General features: G+C 36.9%; 1 protein-coding gene and 1 pseudogene across 1 annotated transcript; one reads left to right on the top strand and one right to left on the bottom strand.

Moving 5' to 3' along the window:
• Positions 1 to 12,712: 12,712 nt before the first annotated feature.
• On the top strand, positions 12,713 to 13,604 carry LOC143391712 (large ribosomal subunit protein uL18 pseudogene; annotated as a pseudogene).
• A 1,319-nt stretch (positions 13,605 to 14,923) lies between these two features.
• Positions 14,924 to 15,820, bottom strand: LOC143391711 (olfactory receptor 4C11-like). Its single transcript, XM_076844469.2, has one exon. The coding sequence runs from the start codon at positions 15,818 to 15,820 to the stop codon at positions 14,924 to 14,926; it is 897 nt and encodes a 298-aa protein (XP_076700584.2).
• Positions 15,821 to 17,687: the final 1,867 nt, after the last annotated feature.

Below are 17,687 nucleotides of genomic sequence, written 5' to 3'. Positions count from 1 at the left end.
ATGTTCTGGTATCTAGCTCAGCTTGAAACCATCTGGGAGTCCCCTTTGTATCCAATCAAAGGTAAATATATGAATAATTTTAAAAGTCAGCTCTTCTTGGATCCATAGGAGAGATGAGGTCAGAAAGTACACTACTGTTAAGGTCTGTAAACAAGTCAGATTGGCACCTGTTATTTTGCCAGAGAAATGTTAGAGTCTGTAAACAAGTCTGGATGGCGCCTGGCCAAATGCCAGAGGGAGTGGTTTATGAAGTAACAAAAGCGAGCCATTAAGTGTGGAGATTCCTTATTGGTTGACTGCTGTATCTAGTTTATGCTAATTAAGATAAGCTGTGTAAAATGTATAAATACCTCGGTTGTCCTACAATAAACGGCTCTCACTCCTGCTGTATCAAGGTACACAAGTTATTTGTCACCCCCCCGGCAATGTATTTTCTTTATTCTTTTATTGATTTGTTATACAACTAAAAAAAATAGATGAACTTTCAGAACCTTGAGTCTTACCTGCTACCTTCTAATGGAGGACCCTGTATGCAGATATTTTTGCACATAAGAAATGACTTAAAGTGAATATTCAAAGTGGTTTTCTAATCAAAGATTATCTTTATCCCGTTTCATAATTTAAAAGACCAAAATGATTAATTTGCTGAGATATAGAGGCTTGCAGGCAGATGCCAAGAGTTTCTCTAGGGCGTAATTTCTTAGGGATATGAGCTATTCTGAGGGCATGACAATGATCCATTCTTTAGATCAGACCTCCTTACAGATCCCTTGAAACTCCAGCTGTGGCTGCTGGCTTGAGAAGCTGGGAAGGGAAAGGAGCATTCCCTGAGGGATATGGGAAGCTGTGGTCAATAGCTCCTTCCAACACAGTCCCTTGGTCTCCAAGGCTGATGCAATGCTCTAATTATTCAGAATATTTGCTGCCAGAACCATTCCTACACTAATGGGCATTGTTGTTTATCAATTCCCCAGTGATAACTTCTAGCAGCCAACAGTTTTTGGCAAGAAGCTTTGGAGCTGAATCCGACTACTGAACTACTGAAAATGGCTCCTACTAGCAGACTCCAATTCCCTCAACCCAGGAAAAGATTCTCTGAAGTCATTACCTCAGTGATGTCTAGCACAACGTTTCTGCCTCCAGTGTCTGGTCTCTTCAAGAACTGTCACTAGGACGTTGCTTTCCATTCTCCCCGACCATAAATTCATGTCGATTCTCTGTCTTTGCAAAAGTGTCCTCTTGAGATGACTTTTATCTTCTCACACCTTTATCCTCACTTAAGACTTACATGTCCCTTGGGATTTTCCATTGTTTTTTTTTTTTTTAAATTAATTTTTATTGTAGGTTGTTCAAAACATTACATAGTTCTTGATATATCATATTTCACACTTTGATTCAAGGGGATGAACTCCCATTTTTCCATTGTTTATATACATGACCTCAGAGAGCACCTTTGTAACAAGTAAACATTTTTTCTCAAATTTAAGTATTCGATGAAGGATTTTAAATAGGGATGCTCTGAAGTTCAAGTTCATCTGTTTTTTTTTTTTTTTTTTTTTTTTCCAATGAATCACTTTGACCTTAATATTTGACAGGCCAAAGAGATAAACGCCTACATGAGAGTTATTATTGTTATCGCTGCTCTGCAATAATACAACTATATAGGTCACCGTCATATCCAAAGTACATAATATCACTGTTACTACTAGTCCTGTACATAAGATTCATTGGCAATATTCACTTTCAAATACTGGTGAACATTCAAGATGTAACTAACAGAGAATATTTCCCTTTTTGTCTTATTTTCTCTGCTTCAATTTTCTTTTGGTTCTAAAACATTAACCAAAGGGACAGTCTTATAATGTGAATAGTTACAACATGAACCTCTTTCTTGCAATGCAAAACCAGGCAGGATAGGACAGCCACAGCCACAACTGATGGTACAAATATTAATAGTTTCACACACAAAAAGAAATTGTGCAATCTTTTCTTCCTCCCCTCACCTTTTTTTTTTTTTTTTGAGTTAACACTGATTGCTACAGAATGGAAGCCTGTTTTATCTTTCTGTAATAAACTAATAAGATTATTTAATAAGGCTTCATAGTTCTGTTGTATCTCTGAGTGTGCTGCAAGTTGGAGCTTGTGACTCCCTCAAAGTCAGGTTTTAAGATTTGCTGGCAAGTCTGTGGCATTATTGGGAGGTGTTGGAACTTTTGGAGGAGGAGCCTTGTGGAAATAAATTAGGTCAATGGAGATGCACCCTTCAATGGAGTGTTGGGACTTAAGCGAATTCCTCTCTCTCTTTCTTTCCTTTTGTTTTTCCAGATGCCACAAAATGCCTCATGTGCTCCTCCAGCACATGTTCCCACCATGACTTACCATGTCACCACAGGCCCAAAGCAACAGAACCAAGAAAACATTGACTGAAACCTCCAAAACTGTAAACCAAAATAAAACTCTCCTTTTAAGTTGATTATCTCAGGTATTTCATCAAAGTAATGCAAAACAGAGAGACAAAAAGCATGCACATATACTCATATGTGTGCGTGTGTGCGCGCGCGCACACACACACACACACACACACACACACATATACACACACCAATCCCCTAAAGTTTACAGATTTTTTTTAATTGGAATAATATTTCATTTTTTTTCTTGGTTTGAACATATATAAAGAATGCTGACCATCAGAAGGAATCTAGAAAAATTATTCTAATGACATGTTGAAGAAATGTTTCCAGAATAGAACAGGGAAGAGGAAGAGGAGAAAAAAAAGTTAGAAATATGATACTTGATGTTATAACAATATACCTGATACTGGGTATTTTATACCATAAAGAGGTTTATTTAGCTCCTATTTTTGGAAGTCAAAAGTCCAAGATTGAGTGGCTTTATTTCTTTGGCCTTTGGTAAAGGCCTTATGATAGATGGCATCACAATGGCAGAAGCCTATGCAGAAGAGATTATGTAATGAAACAAGAAAATATATCAATTTATGTATCAGGCTTGTTCTCTTCCTAGTAACTCATTCTCACGTGATCTAACTCACTCTTCAAGATCAACATTATACTTTGTAATGGTGGCATCATCATTACCAAATTACCTTGCTCCAGGCATTATCTCTTCAAGGCTTCACCACCTTCCAATACCTCCACAGTGAGGACCTAGTTTCTAGCAGATGCACCTTTGAGGGACAAACTCAAACCATGCACTAGATCAACATAAAAATGCACTGTCACTGGGAAGGTAGAAAATAAGCTCTTCATTCCTGGGATTTGTGGATGCTTGAAGTACCAGTTCTTACATAGTAACATTTTCAGAGTTATCTCTTTGGATTATTTTGCAGCAGAGAATGTGCAATATAAATTGATCTAGGCTTTTCAGCTATTGAGAAACTAAAAGTCTTCAAGAGAGTTCTGTTCTTGCTGGGTAGCAGGTGGGATAGGTGCTTGAGTACATAGGGAGATAACTATAAATCAAAGGTATATGGTGACCCAACACAGTGTGTCTGGAGTCAGTCTGTGGAGCACATTGTGTGGACACTTACCCTCTGAGAACATGGGATCAGTGTCCCTCGTTAGGTTGTGGGGACATATGGTAAAATACACTGTCAGTCTGAAGAGGACTTTGGATGGACACTCCTTCATCATCAAAGATGTCAAAGGAAATAAATTTGACTGGTTATCTAGACATAAACCAAAACCACTTTGTCTTCAGAGTCGTCATATTATTTATTTTGTTGAATTTACTAAAAAAATACAATTCACCATGTATTTTTTCATATATACTTTGAGTATTTTCTTGTTGCTGATATTTTTATGTGAAAGAGTGGATATTCTGTTTTTAAAATTCATCACTTCCCAATGATGGAAACTTCCAAATTGTGCTTGAAGGATTCCGAACCCAAGTGAATTAAATAGATAAAATAACATTATTAAGGGTCAATTTTGTTGATTTTATAACTGCTACAAATAAAACTTATATAATTATTTTTTTACTTGTTCTAGTCACTATTATTCCCCTTGATTAAAAATATTTAAAAACAGTTTTCTTTCCCTTTTAAACTAAATAAAATTATTGGAATCCCTGCTGGGACCAACAGCTGGCACAAATGACCACTTCTGCACTTCAATTTTGCAACCCATCCTAAAATAAGATACATTCTATCCTAAAGTTTCAAGGAGGAAAAGTTACCTCTGAACAATGAAATTATTAAACACATTGCATCATAGGAGGCTGAGCTCCTCTGAAAACATGAGGACTACTAACTTGATCCTTCATGTCTTCCTATAAAAACTCCTATGACGAAAATAAAGTGCTAAAATATAAAGCTAAGATCCTTCCTTTCATCACAATTTAAAGAAATTTTCACTTTGCTATGTTCTTTTTCTTTGTATCTGTCCTCAGTCTTTAATTTTCCCTTTCCTGTAATGAAATATTCACTCCTAGAAGTCATCAGTAAAATCTTCTCTACTGCAAGGTTGTAAACTGAATTTGCTATGATCTCCTCTACTACATTTGTACATATTTTCCATTTATATTTGTATCTATTTTTTATTTGCCATAGTATGAAGAATATTTTCCTGGATAACAATACACCATTCTAACAAACTTTTTGAATAATATATTCTTACAGCAATTTGAGATATCATCTGAAATTTATTCCAAAATACAATATCTACTTTTTCTGTTTTAGTGATTTGTGTTCAGTTTCACTGTTATGTCTATCGGAGGGCTAATACCCGTGGTAATCATTGTAGCTTTTTTTAATATAACAGAAAGACCTGTCCACATTTTTTTTGTCCAAAGTTGCCTGATCATGTTTTGCAAGTTTATTTTTCATTTTGACAAATTTTATCTAGCTAAAAAGCATATGTTTGGTCATTTTACTGGAGAAATTTTAATGCATAAGTTGACTTGTGGAGAGTTGGGTGTTGATGTCTTTGAACACAAGGCAGGATTAGTGACATGAAATGGAACAATGCTGGAGCTCACAAAGAACCTGGACCAGCCTGGGTTTCCAACCCACCAGGATAGAAAACCTTGTAATTCACAGTGCAGCAGGTAGAGTGTTAAGGTCTGTAAACAAGTCAAGATGGCGCCTGGCATTCTGCCAGAGGGAGTGGTTTGTGAAGTAATGCCAATGAGCCATTAAGTGTGGATATTCCTTATTGGCTGACTGCTGTATCTAGTTTATGCTAATTAAGATAAGCTGTGTGGAATGTATATATACCCCTCCTGTGCTACAATAAACGGCTCCCACTCCTGCTGTATCAATGTGCACAAGTTGCTCATCACCCCCTGGTTATTTTGCTGCGGCAGTAGAGCACTGAGACATGCCTGCCTTAGCTGCAGGACAAATAGTTGTCCTAAAATAAATACTGCTCTAGCACTGCTTAACAGAGCTTAAGAACACTTATAGGAATGAAAAATCCCCAGCAAGCAAACAGGGCAATATTCATCATACCTGAGATCCTAAAAAAACTAACAAGTAGGTAAAGAAGCAAAAATATACAATCTAAAAATCAACCAAGCAAACCAAACAGTGATAAGGATTACAGAACTGGCAAACAGGAACATTAAAGGGGTTGTTAAAACTGTTAAATTTTGCATTTTCCCTGAGGATAGTATGTGGAGATACAGAAAATGCAAAATGGACTAAAGTTGAAATACTAATGATTAAAAATACAGCTGAGAAGAAAAACGAGCCGGAGCACAGAGAGACAATCAGACACTGCAAAGGTTGATCACTGCAGCAGAAAAAAAATGGTGACCATGAAGACAGCAGTAGGAACCCTCTAAACTGAAGAACAAAGAGGTTAGAAGAGAAGGCTGTGGGAAAACTTTGAATATTCTAACACATGAATAGTGGAGTTCTCAAGAATAGGATGAGAGAAGGGATAAAGAATATATTTAAAGAAACAACGGCTACTTGTATTCTTGATAATTGCCATTTTAACTAGAGATGGAATCTCATGTTTATAGCAGCTCAATTCAGAATTACTAAACTATGGAACCAACCTAGATGTCCTTCAACAGATGAATGGATAAAGGAAAGGTGGTAGATGTACACAATGGAGTATTTCTCAGCCATAAAGAACTTTTGAAAACAGCACAGTGAATCCTGCTATCATCTACGTCTACAGGAACAGGTCTAAACTAGAATCAGATGTATTCATGTTCAAAATGGATTATATTGTCCTATGTAACTGAAAAGAACCAATAAATAAAAACTTTGACATAATCTAGGAGAAAGAGAAGGGCCACCAAATTAACTAAGATTTAAGTTTTGGTGGATGGGAGAGATTCAATATAGAAGGTAAGTTGAATGATAGAAGAGTAAAGTTCCATATATTGCATACCTAAAAACAAAAAAAGAAAGAATGGTTAATTTTTTTATCCCAAATTTGATGACAACTATCAATCTATGTATCCAAGAATCTAACAAATCCCAGGCCAAAAAAAAAAAAAAAAAAAAAAAAAAAGACCAATAATGAGAACTACATTAAAAGAGATAGTGAAATAAATTGGCCAAACGTGATGATAAAGACAAAATTTGAAAAGCATTAAAAAATAAAGACAACATATGTACCAAGGAAGAAAGATAAGAATTAAGCAGACTTCTTAAAAAAAAAAAAAATACATGAGAATACAGTGGAATAACATCTCTCTCTCTCTCTCTCTCTCTCTCTCTCTCTCTCTCTCTCTCTCTCACACACACACACACACACACACAACTACTACTACTACTACTACATGATCTCATGTGTGGAAATTAAGAGGAAAAAATGTTGAATGTTCAAAGATAGAGAATAAAATGTACCAGGTGTGAGACTGTGCCTGGAGCAAATTGTGTCCTGAAGGAGAAAGGACACAAAGCTGCAGAGATGTAAGAAGAACAAGTCCAGAGAGCTACTGTGACATGAGGACCAGATTTCATAATATCTCATTATATTCAGGAATTTTGTAAAGAGAAGAAATTTTAGGTGTTTTGGATAAAAAAGGGGACGGGTAATTATGTAAAGTTATGAATGTAAATTTGCTTGATCATACTAACCATTTTACAATGATTAACAAAGCATCCTGTTGTACATCTCAAATGTGGAAAGTAAATATTTTTTAAAAATATTTATTTTAGTTTTCGGTGGACACAACATCTTTATTTTATTTTTATGTGGTGCTGAGGATCGAACCCAGCGCGGCATGCATGCCAGGTGAGAGTGCTACCACTTGAGCCACATCCCCAGCCTGAGTAAATATTTTATAAAAGTATTAAAAATCATCAACCTAGAATTAACAGCAAAACTATCTTTCAAAACAAAGGTGAAGTAAAAAGACTTTGCCATATGCAAAGGTCCAGGAATGTATCAATGCCAGATTTTGCCACAAAAATATCAACAAGTTCCTTTAGTGAGAAGAAAAATCATTCCAGAAGAAAAACAGAATCTACTGGATGGAATAAAAGAAACCAGCAGTAAATGGATGTGTAAATATAATAAATAAGCTAGAAAACTCACTTTGTTATAAATTTTAAGGCCTCATGGGATATGAGAAATATCAGAAATTTATCAAAAAGAAACATCAGAAAAAAAAAAAGGTAGTTGGTTTTAAAGATTAGCATCATACTATAGAAATTTGCTTTGGCAGATCTCTATCGGCTTAGGTAACTACTCTGTTCTCTGAGACTAGAAACTGTCCCTCACAGAGCAGAAGCTAATGGGCCTGCTGGGGTCCCAGAGTGTAAGTGACTCCAGCAATCTGCTCCATGAAAACTGACCGGACCCACATTTGGAATAACAGAGAAGATTCAGTAGATTTCTACTAGTTGTAAAAACAGTTAAATACAAATATTTTGGATAAAACTAAGAACAAATGATATTCAAGTCTATTACCAGAGCAGCAACAGCCCCCCCCCATATCTAGATCACCTCCAAATTTAAGATGTTTTAAAATCCACATGGAAATAGTGAAAAATAGATCATCTGCAGACCTCTTGACCAAAGCCCAATAGTGTTCTGATCTCCCAGAGAAAAACAAGGAGACAAAGACTCTCAACCTGCAATAAAAAGGAAAAGCTGTTTTTAAGAGACACTGAAGCTATTCCAATGTGATGATGAAGGTTCAGGTACAGATCGGCCTTGAGAACAATTCGATTTCATGAATAGTTACAGGAATAGACACATGCCCCATTCCCTGATGGGTTCTTTTGCTCTACCATCCTTTGATCAGTTTGCCATGATGCGATTTGCCCACAGGGTGGCATAAAAGGCAAACAGTCGGCGGCCTGGTCACTGTTCCTTCCAACTAATGCAGCTTTTTTTTAACCTAATCACAGAAGATTTCATAGATTTCCCCCTGTCCTCAGAAAACGATAATGGATTGTGGGAAAGCTTTATCAACTTGTGCTTCGCTCTCCCAGTGTCCTTTGGGATCTCACTTTAAATTCATGACCTGGATCTCAGAGTGAACTCTAGAAGCTCCCCAAGCAACACACTCTAGGCCCATAATCGACTTATTCCCTCACTCTCCTAAAGGACTGACTCATATTTCTCTCTGAGTTGCTGGAATATGCTGTTAGAATTTGAATCTTGATTGTCTCCTGAAGGTCTGTGTCTTAATGGCTTGGTCACCAGCCTGTGGCACTATGGGAGGTGGTAGACCTTCAGAAAGAAGGGCATGGTCAAAGGAGGTTAGGTCATTGGAGATATCAACCTGGAAAGGGATAGTGAGACCTTGGCCCCTTATTGTCCCTCTCTTTATTTTTTTCTATGAGCACATTCTCCTACCATAATGTACTGTGCTGCCACAGGCTCAAAGCAGCAGAGCCAAGTGGCCATGGACTGAAACCTCTAAAACTGTGAGCCAAATAAATCTTTCCTAATTTTTATTTTCTCAGGTATTTTGTCATAGGAATGGAAAGCTAACATGCTGATTCAAAAAACATTTGAGAGAGCATTGTAAGCCAGGTACTGTTCTAAGGGCTCCTAGACTACATCTTCTCCAACAAGCTTACCCTGATATCTAGATAGATTATCTAATCCTCTCCATTGATCATGTCATCCTGCTGTTTTTCTACCTCTAACCTTGACTTTAAGATACTGCATTATAATAATCTGGTTTTGTTCCTTTGCTTCCCCTGCCCCCACTACACTGCTTCTTCTCTATATATTTAATATAGATTTATATATAAAATAACATTTCAAAGTTTTTTTTCTATATTTCCAGTGACCTACTAAGCTGTTGGCTCTTCGAAGCCACAGGTTACATTTATCTATATATGTTTTCTATAGGGCCTAGCACATAAATTGGCAATGTAACTCTGAACACAGGCTTTCTGTATAAAGAGATGAATTTCCTGCATTGATCTGCTGTGAGGACAGAGTTCATCATAACACAAGGAACTACCTGGCTTCCCTGGTGACTCCCATGCTTTGGGTAAAAATAAAGCCTTTGGTCCCTTGATTCCTATCCATAATCTGCTTAATGTTTGTGGTTTTAGACTCAGCCTTGGCTCTGAAGAAGTGTTCTTTCTGTCCTAGAACAGAATTCCCATCTGCCTCCTCCTCAGCCTCCTTCTATTAGAACTGTCCCTCACAGCAGGGGTGAGGTGCATCCCTCCTGCTTTATTGACCAAGGAGGAGAAAGGGCTAAAGTGGACAGGAATCTCCTGCTAGTGGAAAGCAGTAGCAGGATTCTTAGAAGTGGAGATTGAGCTCAGACCCCCCCAGGTTTAGTCCCTCATCTCCTCTCCAGCTCCAGATGGGTTGGCTCCCATCTGCAACCAATGCCCTTGACATTGACAGACCTCTGTGTTCAAAAGCCACACATGGAAGAGCTTGTTCAAATGCAAAAGTTGTTCTTGCCCTGCTGTTTTGCTTTTGGGATTCTTGCTCACTCCTTAGTACTTCACCCAGATTACTGATGAAGAAAGGAGGGAAGGAAAGAAAGAAGAGAGGCTCTTAAGGACTTTAGTGCAATGAGTGTTTGCCAAGGTTTGGAAGGGAAGGCAGGATGACTCAAAGGTACTTGAGGCTACTGATAGATTACCTATGGCTGGGGGAATGTGTTGCACCCCTGGCACAGAGTAAGTACACCGGCTCCCTAGCAATGTTTCCAATAGGTCATCTATTTGAAAAAACTAAGCAAATGCAAAGGCCAAAAAGAGATTAAGGAGAGGTACAGATACTTCATAGGAGGACTTCATTATCTATGTTACACTCTAATAGTTGGTGAGAAATGCTTTATTTTGTCAGACTCCCTCATGTCTATTTTATGGTTTAGAAACATTTTTTACTTTCATTCCCATCACTAAAGTGATAAGAGGTGAAGCACCACAAACCCTTAGAATGTCTAAACTTTGCAATCTGATCTAGAGAATCTTTGCTAGTCCTATAACCTAGAATATCCAGTGACCTTTTCAAATCATTAAATGAGATGGAATAGGGGAAAGAAATAGAATTTTTTTGAGCAGCCTCTAGCTTAAATAGGCCTTTTAGCTATGTTTACACAGAGGCACAGATGTACATATAGGCACATAAGTAGACTAGAGTTCAAAAAGGTGATTAACTCTTCCAACATTACATAGTTCAAGTGAGAGAACATAAGTCCAACTCCCTTTAAGGATGTCACCCTGAAACTCAAGGTCTTCATCTCTCAAGGGAAGGAATTAACTAGTTGGTGTCAAAATAGTCTGGTTCCTTCTCCTTTACTAACTAGTGTTCTCCTGGCATTTGAACCAACTGACTTCATCTGCATGATATTTGTACATTTTGCATAAGAACACTGAAGTTTACTCCACCACTAGGGCATCACAGGGCACCCACATCTTTAAAAACACTAATCAAATTCTAATTATAAAATCCTCATTAAAAGTACCTGCTCCTAGCTCCTGACTTAAGTAGTGAAGATTCCTTGCTATAATCACACAGAACAGAGTAGAGGAGGAATAGAAACTCAGGGTCAGGGATGGTGGAGGGGACCTATTCTTAGAGACTGTACCTGAAAGACCTAAGCAATTTCATTCTGCTTGGGATCTTATTTTGCTTTGAAAGTTAACCTCTGACTTATTGTAGTCCTAACGTCAGGAAAAAAAAAAACTACAGAAAAGCTCTGTGGAAACAGTTCTCTGAAAAGCTGGAAAACCCGCAGATAGGCCAAGATAACCACATATCTGAAATTCCAGATGGCTTCCTCCTAGGTGTGGTGACCAGTATCTAAACTAGAAGCCCTGCAGTTTGGCACGTACTCCCCTTGCGACATCCTCATGGTTTAAACCAATCAGTTTAAATGAATCCCCCCTACCCAACTTGTTCCCGCCAGTGAATGTGCTAATCATGTTTTAGAGTTGTTATTTGATTTTCCCACGGTCTGTGATGATTTGCTAAAAGAGGCTATGATGTATGTGAAGTCCCTGCCCTCTCCAAAGAATGTATAAAAATGCTGCAAACCCTGGGCTCCGGGCCTCTCAGCATCACCAGTTGCTGTGTGTGTGAGGACCGAGCTAGCTCGCAATAAACACCTGTTTGCTGCTTACATCGATCTTGGGTCTCTGGTGGTCTTTGGGGGTCCCGAATTCGAGCATAACATACCCAGGTAGGCTGGGTACAGAGATGACTACTTGCCCTTCCTCTGTAACAGGTCTAGGTAGTGCCTGAGATTCTGCTGTACATGGCCTGCAGGTGGAACAGGTATAGAGAGTAGCCAACCCTATTCGTTTTCACTGAACTGCTAGCTATAGGGGGAGGAAGAGGAAGAGATCTATACTGGGTGAGACCTGGACAGGGAGAGACACATAGTGTACTACTGTGTTGATAAGCTTAAATTTAAAAATTAAAAAAAAAAAGGAAGAGAGAAGAAAGGAAAGAAAGGAGGAGAATAACCAAACAGGATTTTTTGAATCCTGAAGTGATCTGTAAACCCCCAACTTGGCTACCTCTTTAGTGATTGTCCTTATTAGAGACAATGTAAATCCCTTGGTAAACCAGAAAGGTTACTTCTTTATGAGGCTCCTAGGTTCTTAAATCTTCTACTTTAAACCTTTGTATGAAAACAGTAGAAACTCTAATTCTACAAATTTAATCAAGATTACATAATTGGGTGACTCTTCCCCCATTTATATCCCAAGAAGCTTGTTTCCACAGTTAGGAGCAAGATGTGTCAATAATATCATGGAGTTCATGGACTCTCTGAATAAGTTTACTTCATGTGAACGAATCATGTGTGTCATAAGATCTTAGGTTGTACTGCAGATGACCTGAGAATCTTCAAACGTTCTTCACGTTTAAATGGCTGTGAAAACTAACCGCTCAGAATTATCTTTATATTTGGTGAAATCCTTAATGCATAGACTTCAGTTGTTGAATAGAATTATACCATAGAAAATTACCTTCAGAAAAAAATGGCAATTATTAATTGGATTAATTATATTAATTGCCTGAGTACATACATATTGATTGGTATTAAACCATACCAATTGTTTGCCTTCAATACTTGTGAACATTATCTACAAGGAACAATTATTCTCCAAATAAATGACTTCGCATTATGAACCAAAGTCTATGCTTGAGTTGTGACATGAGATAAATCAAATTTTGGTTGATTTATGTTTGCACTATTCTGCAAATTTTTTTTTAAATTAAAGAAATCAGTTTTTAAGAATTGAAAGCTGGAGGTCTGTATGGAGTGTGGACCTGAGTCTCTGTTTTGCAGGATGGGGCTTGTTAAAGTTGTCAAGAATAAGGGCTACTTTAAGAAATACCAAGTTAAATTTAGAAGAAGAAGAGAGGGCAAAACTGATTGCCATGCTCTGAAATGCTTGTTGATCCAGGACAAAAATAAGTACAATACACAAAATACAGAAGGATAATTTGTTTAACTAGCAGAGATATCATTTTCCAGATTGTTTATGCCCATATAGAAGGGGATTTGATAGCCCAGGCAGCATATGCACATGAACTTCTGAAATATGGTGTGTAAGTTGGCCTAACAAATTATGCTGCAGCATATTGAACTGGCCTGCTGCTGGCTGCAGGCTTCTCAATAAGTTTGGCATGGACCAGATCTATGAAGGTCAGTGGAGGTGACTGGAGATGAATATAATGTGGAAAACATTAATGGTCAACTTGGTGCCTTCACCTGCTATTTGGATGCAGGCCTTGATAGAACTACAACTGGCAATAAAGTTTTTAGTGCCCTGAAGGGAGATGTGGATGGGGGCTTTCTATCCCTCATAGTACCAAATGATTCCCTGGTTATGATTCTGAAAGGTAGGAGTTCAATACTGAAGTACATCAGAAGTGCATCATGGTTCAGAACTTTGCAGATTATATGTGTTATCTAATGGAAGAAGATGAAGATGCTAATGAAAAAAAATTCTCTCTATATATAAAGAACAATGTTACCCCCAGCATGATGGAGGAGATGTATAAGAAAGCTCATTCTGCTATATGAGAGAATCTAGTCTATGAGAAGAAGCCCAAAAGAAGTTTAAAAGAAGAAGTGGAACTGTCCTAAAATGTCCCTTGCCCAGAAGAAAAATTATGTACATAGCTCAAAAGAAGGCAAGCTTCCTCAGAGCTCAGGAACAGGCTGCTGAGAGCTAAACCAAACAATTTTTTTCCTGTATTTTTTCAGATAGAGATAATACACTTATTTAACAACAACCCCCACCCCCCCCCCAAAAAAAAAAAATAGAAGAAGAAAAACAATGCAATTTGGACATCTCCCAAGGTATGGCTAAGGGGAGATGTAATGAGGACTTTCAGTAAGGTCACCATTCCAGTAGGGTCACTTGGAGGGGCAGAGCATTTTGAAGATAGCCACTAGATGTTTGAAGAGCAGAAAAGACATCATTGATGATCCTAAGAAATGAACATTTTCCTCCTACATCAAGGATTCTACAATTAGAAAAGTCAGAGATATTCTTGAAGAAGCTTGTGAAAAGGTCCCAAAGGGAAGAAAAATATAAATCTTTCAATATCTGCCAGTTTCAGAGACAATGAGCCAGTTTGTTAAGATACAAAGTCAAGTAGGATTTTTCTTCCTTGTCCCCAGACTGTGCTGTCTGCCTTTTCTGTTTTAGGCTCCCTGACTTCAGCTGAAGGTGAAGAGGGGAGGAATTTTTGACAGTTTGGTTAATGTCATGCACTGGGGATTTTACTTTTTGGCTTTGCCTCACATTGAGGGGAAATTGGGTTCTGTGTTATACAACAGTGAGAAGAAAAAAGTAAGGAGAAATTTTTGTGAGTTTTCATTCAGACAGATTAAAAAAAATCTCTCCACTGTAGTGAGTTTGAAAAAGCAAGAAGAGACAAGAATCAAATTTTTATTTCCATTATGCCTTGCTTACATAAGATCCAATTACACTTTAAACTCCATAGGACGAAATTCCAATGCTTTAAAAATAATCATAAGCCACCAAATAAGGAGAATTGTGAGTACACATCTGAAGTGAGTGTAAACAAATGTGTCACTTGTGAATAGCTCTGACAGCTTTGATGATATCCTCTTTGAATGTTGATACTTACTCCACCTCTTCTGTAAACAAATATTTGGAATTGTTGGTACAGTGTTGTGACATTTTGTGTTCGGTGGATGGAGCTCATGCACATAACAAAGTACATCACATTTTCTTCTATTAACCAGTATCAATTCCAGGTATTACTTGGTGCTAGTGTAAGTAAACTCATAAGTTCAGGTACTGATAGCTCAAGTGTCTGTGAAATTATGAAGTGGGGAGTGGTTAGCATACATTCTATGTATAGATAGAATTATTTTCAAAGGAAAATAGTGGTGTTAAACATTCCCCATAAAACTAAAATCCAAAGTTAGGAAACACTAGATCATCTTTTCAGGCCATGCAACAAAAACTAAACTGAGAGGACGTATGCATTATAATACACATAATATTTATCAATTTAAGTCATACTTTGCTACACCATAACTTTTTCATGGCATTTTTCACTTCTGCATTCCTTAGTGTATAGATCAAAGGATTCAGTAAAGGTGTCCCAATTGTATAAAATGCAGCCACCATCTTGTCCACTGGAAATGTGGTTGGTGGACGAGTGTATATAAATATACATGGACCAAAAAATATGACCACAACAATAAAGTGGGAGGTGCATGTGGAAAGAGCTTTCCGCCTTCCTTCTGCACTGTGGTTTCTCAGAGAGTACAGGATGACAATATAGGAGAAACTCACCATGCATATGGCCCCACTATTAAACACTATGAGCAGATTGATGACATATGTGTCCATGCAGGCAAGTTTCAACAAAGGTTGCATATCACAGAAATAGTGGTCAATCACATTGGGGCCACAGAAGGGCAATCTCAAAGCCAGAGAAATCTGTGCTGAAGAATGCATGCAAGATCCTACCCAGGCCAGAATCACTAATGCATGACAGACCCGCTGGCTCATGATGGTTGTGTATCGTAGGGGCTTACAAATGGCCACATAGCGATCAAAGGCCATGATGATGAGCACAAATATCTCCATGCAGCCAAAGAAATGGGCTGCAAAAACTTGAGTCATGCACTCATTGTAGGAAATGGTCTTCTTCTGAGAAAGGGCATCCACAATCAGTCGGGGGGCTGTGGTTGTAGAGAAGCAAGCATCTGCAAAAGATAGGTAGAAGAGGAAATAGTACATGGGACTCCCAAGGGTCTGGCTTGTTTTAATGGTCACCACAATGAGAAAGTTCCCCAACAGGGTCATGAGGTAAAGAATCAAGAAGATCCCAAATATTGTCTTCTGTTTTCCAGGGTCTTGTGTCAGGCCAAATAGAATGAATTCAGTCACGCTGCCGTTATGCATCACCCTGTCAGTGGCTGTGGGCAGCATGCAGTTGACAAATGTTTAATCTACAGATGAAAGAAATTACATCTTGAGGAGACTGTGGTCTTACTTCTGAATTCTGAGTTCTGTTTAATATTGTGCTATCTGCAATGGCCTTTCTGTGAAACAAAATCCCCTATGACTTTTTGTAAGCTGATGCCCAGATCTCTCTAACATTTATCTGTTGACTCAGAAACCCACTGGATTGAACCAAAGCTTTTGGTTTTGTGGAATAAAAAAGTTTATATATCCTTCAAATATTTTATTCTTACCTAGATTGACAATTGCAGAACTTATTCTTTCCTTGGGTAAGTTACTTAAATTCTTTGAAACCTAGTTCTTGTACATCAAAATGAATTATAAGCAGTTGCTCTATGAATTCTGAGCTTTCAGAAGAGTTTAATAGTGCTATGCCTACACATCTGCACACATAATCACATATATATATATATATAGTATATTAATGCACTTTACCTCTATATTGTGACATTTGAAAAAAAAATCAACAACACTATTCCAATACAACAAGGCATTAATATTGTTGGAAAATCCCACTTGATAAGAATGCTCTCAGTTTAGTTCACTCATTTTGGTGTCTGTGATCTCTCACTCTATAGGTATAGTTTATATGATTGAAATAATATCATGCCATTTTATATTATTATTTTGACTTGTAATTGTTTAATAACCCATCTCGATTTATTTTTCATAGATTATTTGCTAATTTAATAGTGGGATAGCATATCAATCTTTACATGTATTTGATCATTTGCTCATTGAGTTATTTATGCCATTTCCAAGTTTTACTCTCATAATGATTTTACAATTAACTTTAGAATTATTTCCCAAGTGCAATATTATTACTCAAATTTAAAAGGTTACCAATGTTATTAACAACTATTCAAAATTATTTTCAATATTTTGTGCGCCATTATTAACTGTATAGTTGTTATAGAATAATTCATGATCATGATGTAACATTCATAATGTAAGAGAAAAATTAAGACCGCTCTTTAGATTATTTGAGTCTGCTTTTCTAATCTCTAGAAATAATCACCCTTATTTCCTATAAGTAAATCCTGAAGCACTATAGACATTGTTGTATGTATGTTTATCTCTCTATTTTTTTCTCATATACAAGTATGACCAGTATATCAGTCTTGATAATTTTTCTAGAATAATTGAGGCATTTGCAAAAGAAAAGTTATGATGTTACTTTATTATTATGCCAAAATTGTCTTTTAATATATAAATTATATCATGTTTATAAAATTGAATCCCATGATATTCACATATTATCAACCATGGTTACATTTTTTGTAGATTTTTTCCTGAAAATACTGCCCTTCTCATCATACATCATTTTTGGGGGGTCAAATCTAAGTAGGATGCATGTTAATCTCTCCAATCATCACTATATTTTTAGATGAAAAACAAGGTTTGGCTTTTCTTCTATGTATATTTCTTTTTTTCTGTGACTTTTCTTCCTTTTTATTCATATTTCATTCTTTCTGTGACTTTGCTTCCTTTTTATTCAATCTGTCAATTTCTTCAATCTAAATTATTCCAGTGTTTAAAAACATTTAAAAAATTATATTTATTTTCTACTATGATTTCATAATTCTATTTTATTTCAAATACTGAAAAATTATCAGAAAAAAATGGTCACTTTTTTAACAACTTATCTGAGCTTTAAGACAAATATCGATAGGATCATTAATTTTGGGTGACTGTATGTAATTGATTTTTAAAACAGTACAAACCATCTTTAGAGATTACTAACTCCTATAGAATGGATTCATTAGTATAGAATTTAAAATTATGGAAGAACATGATCTGTAACTTT

The sequence above is a fragment of the Callospermophilus lateralis genome, chromosome 2 (assembly GCF_048772815.1).
Source record: "Callospermophilus lateralis isolate mCalLat2 chromosome 2, mCalLat2.hap1, whole genome shotgun sequence".
Lineage (NCBI taxonomy): Eukaryota > Metazoa > Chordata > Mammalia > Rodentia > Sciuridae > Callospermophilus > Callospermophilus lateralis.
Note: the sequence above shows the minus strand (reverse complement) of the source record. Positions and strands in the feature narration are given on the sequence as shown.

Excerpts from the sequence above, each read along its gene's own strand:
- LOC143391711 (XM_076844469.2), bottom strand. The coding sequence starts at position 15,820 with ATGCATAACGGCAGCGTGACTGAATTCATTCTATTTGGCCTGACACAA.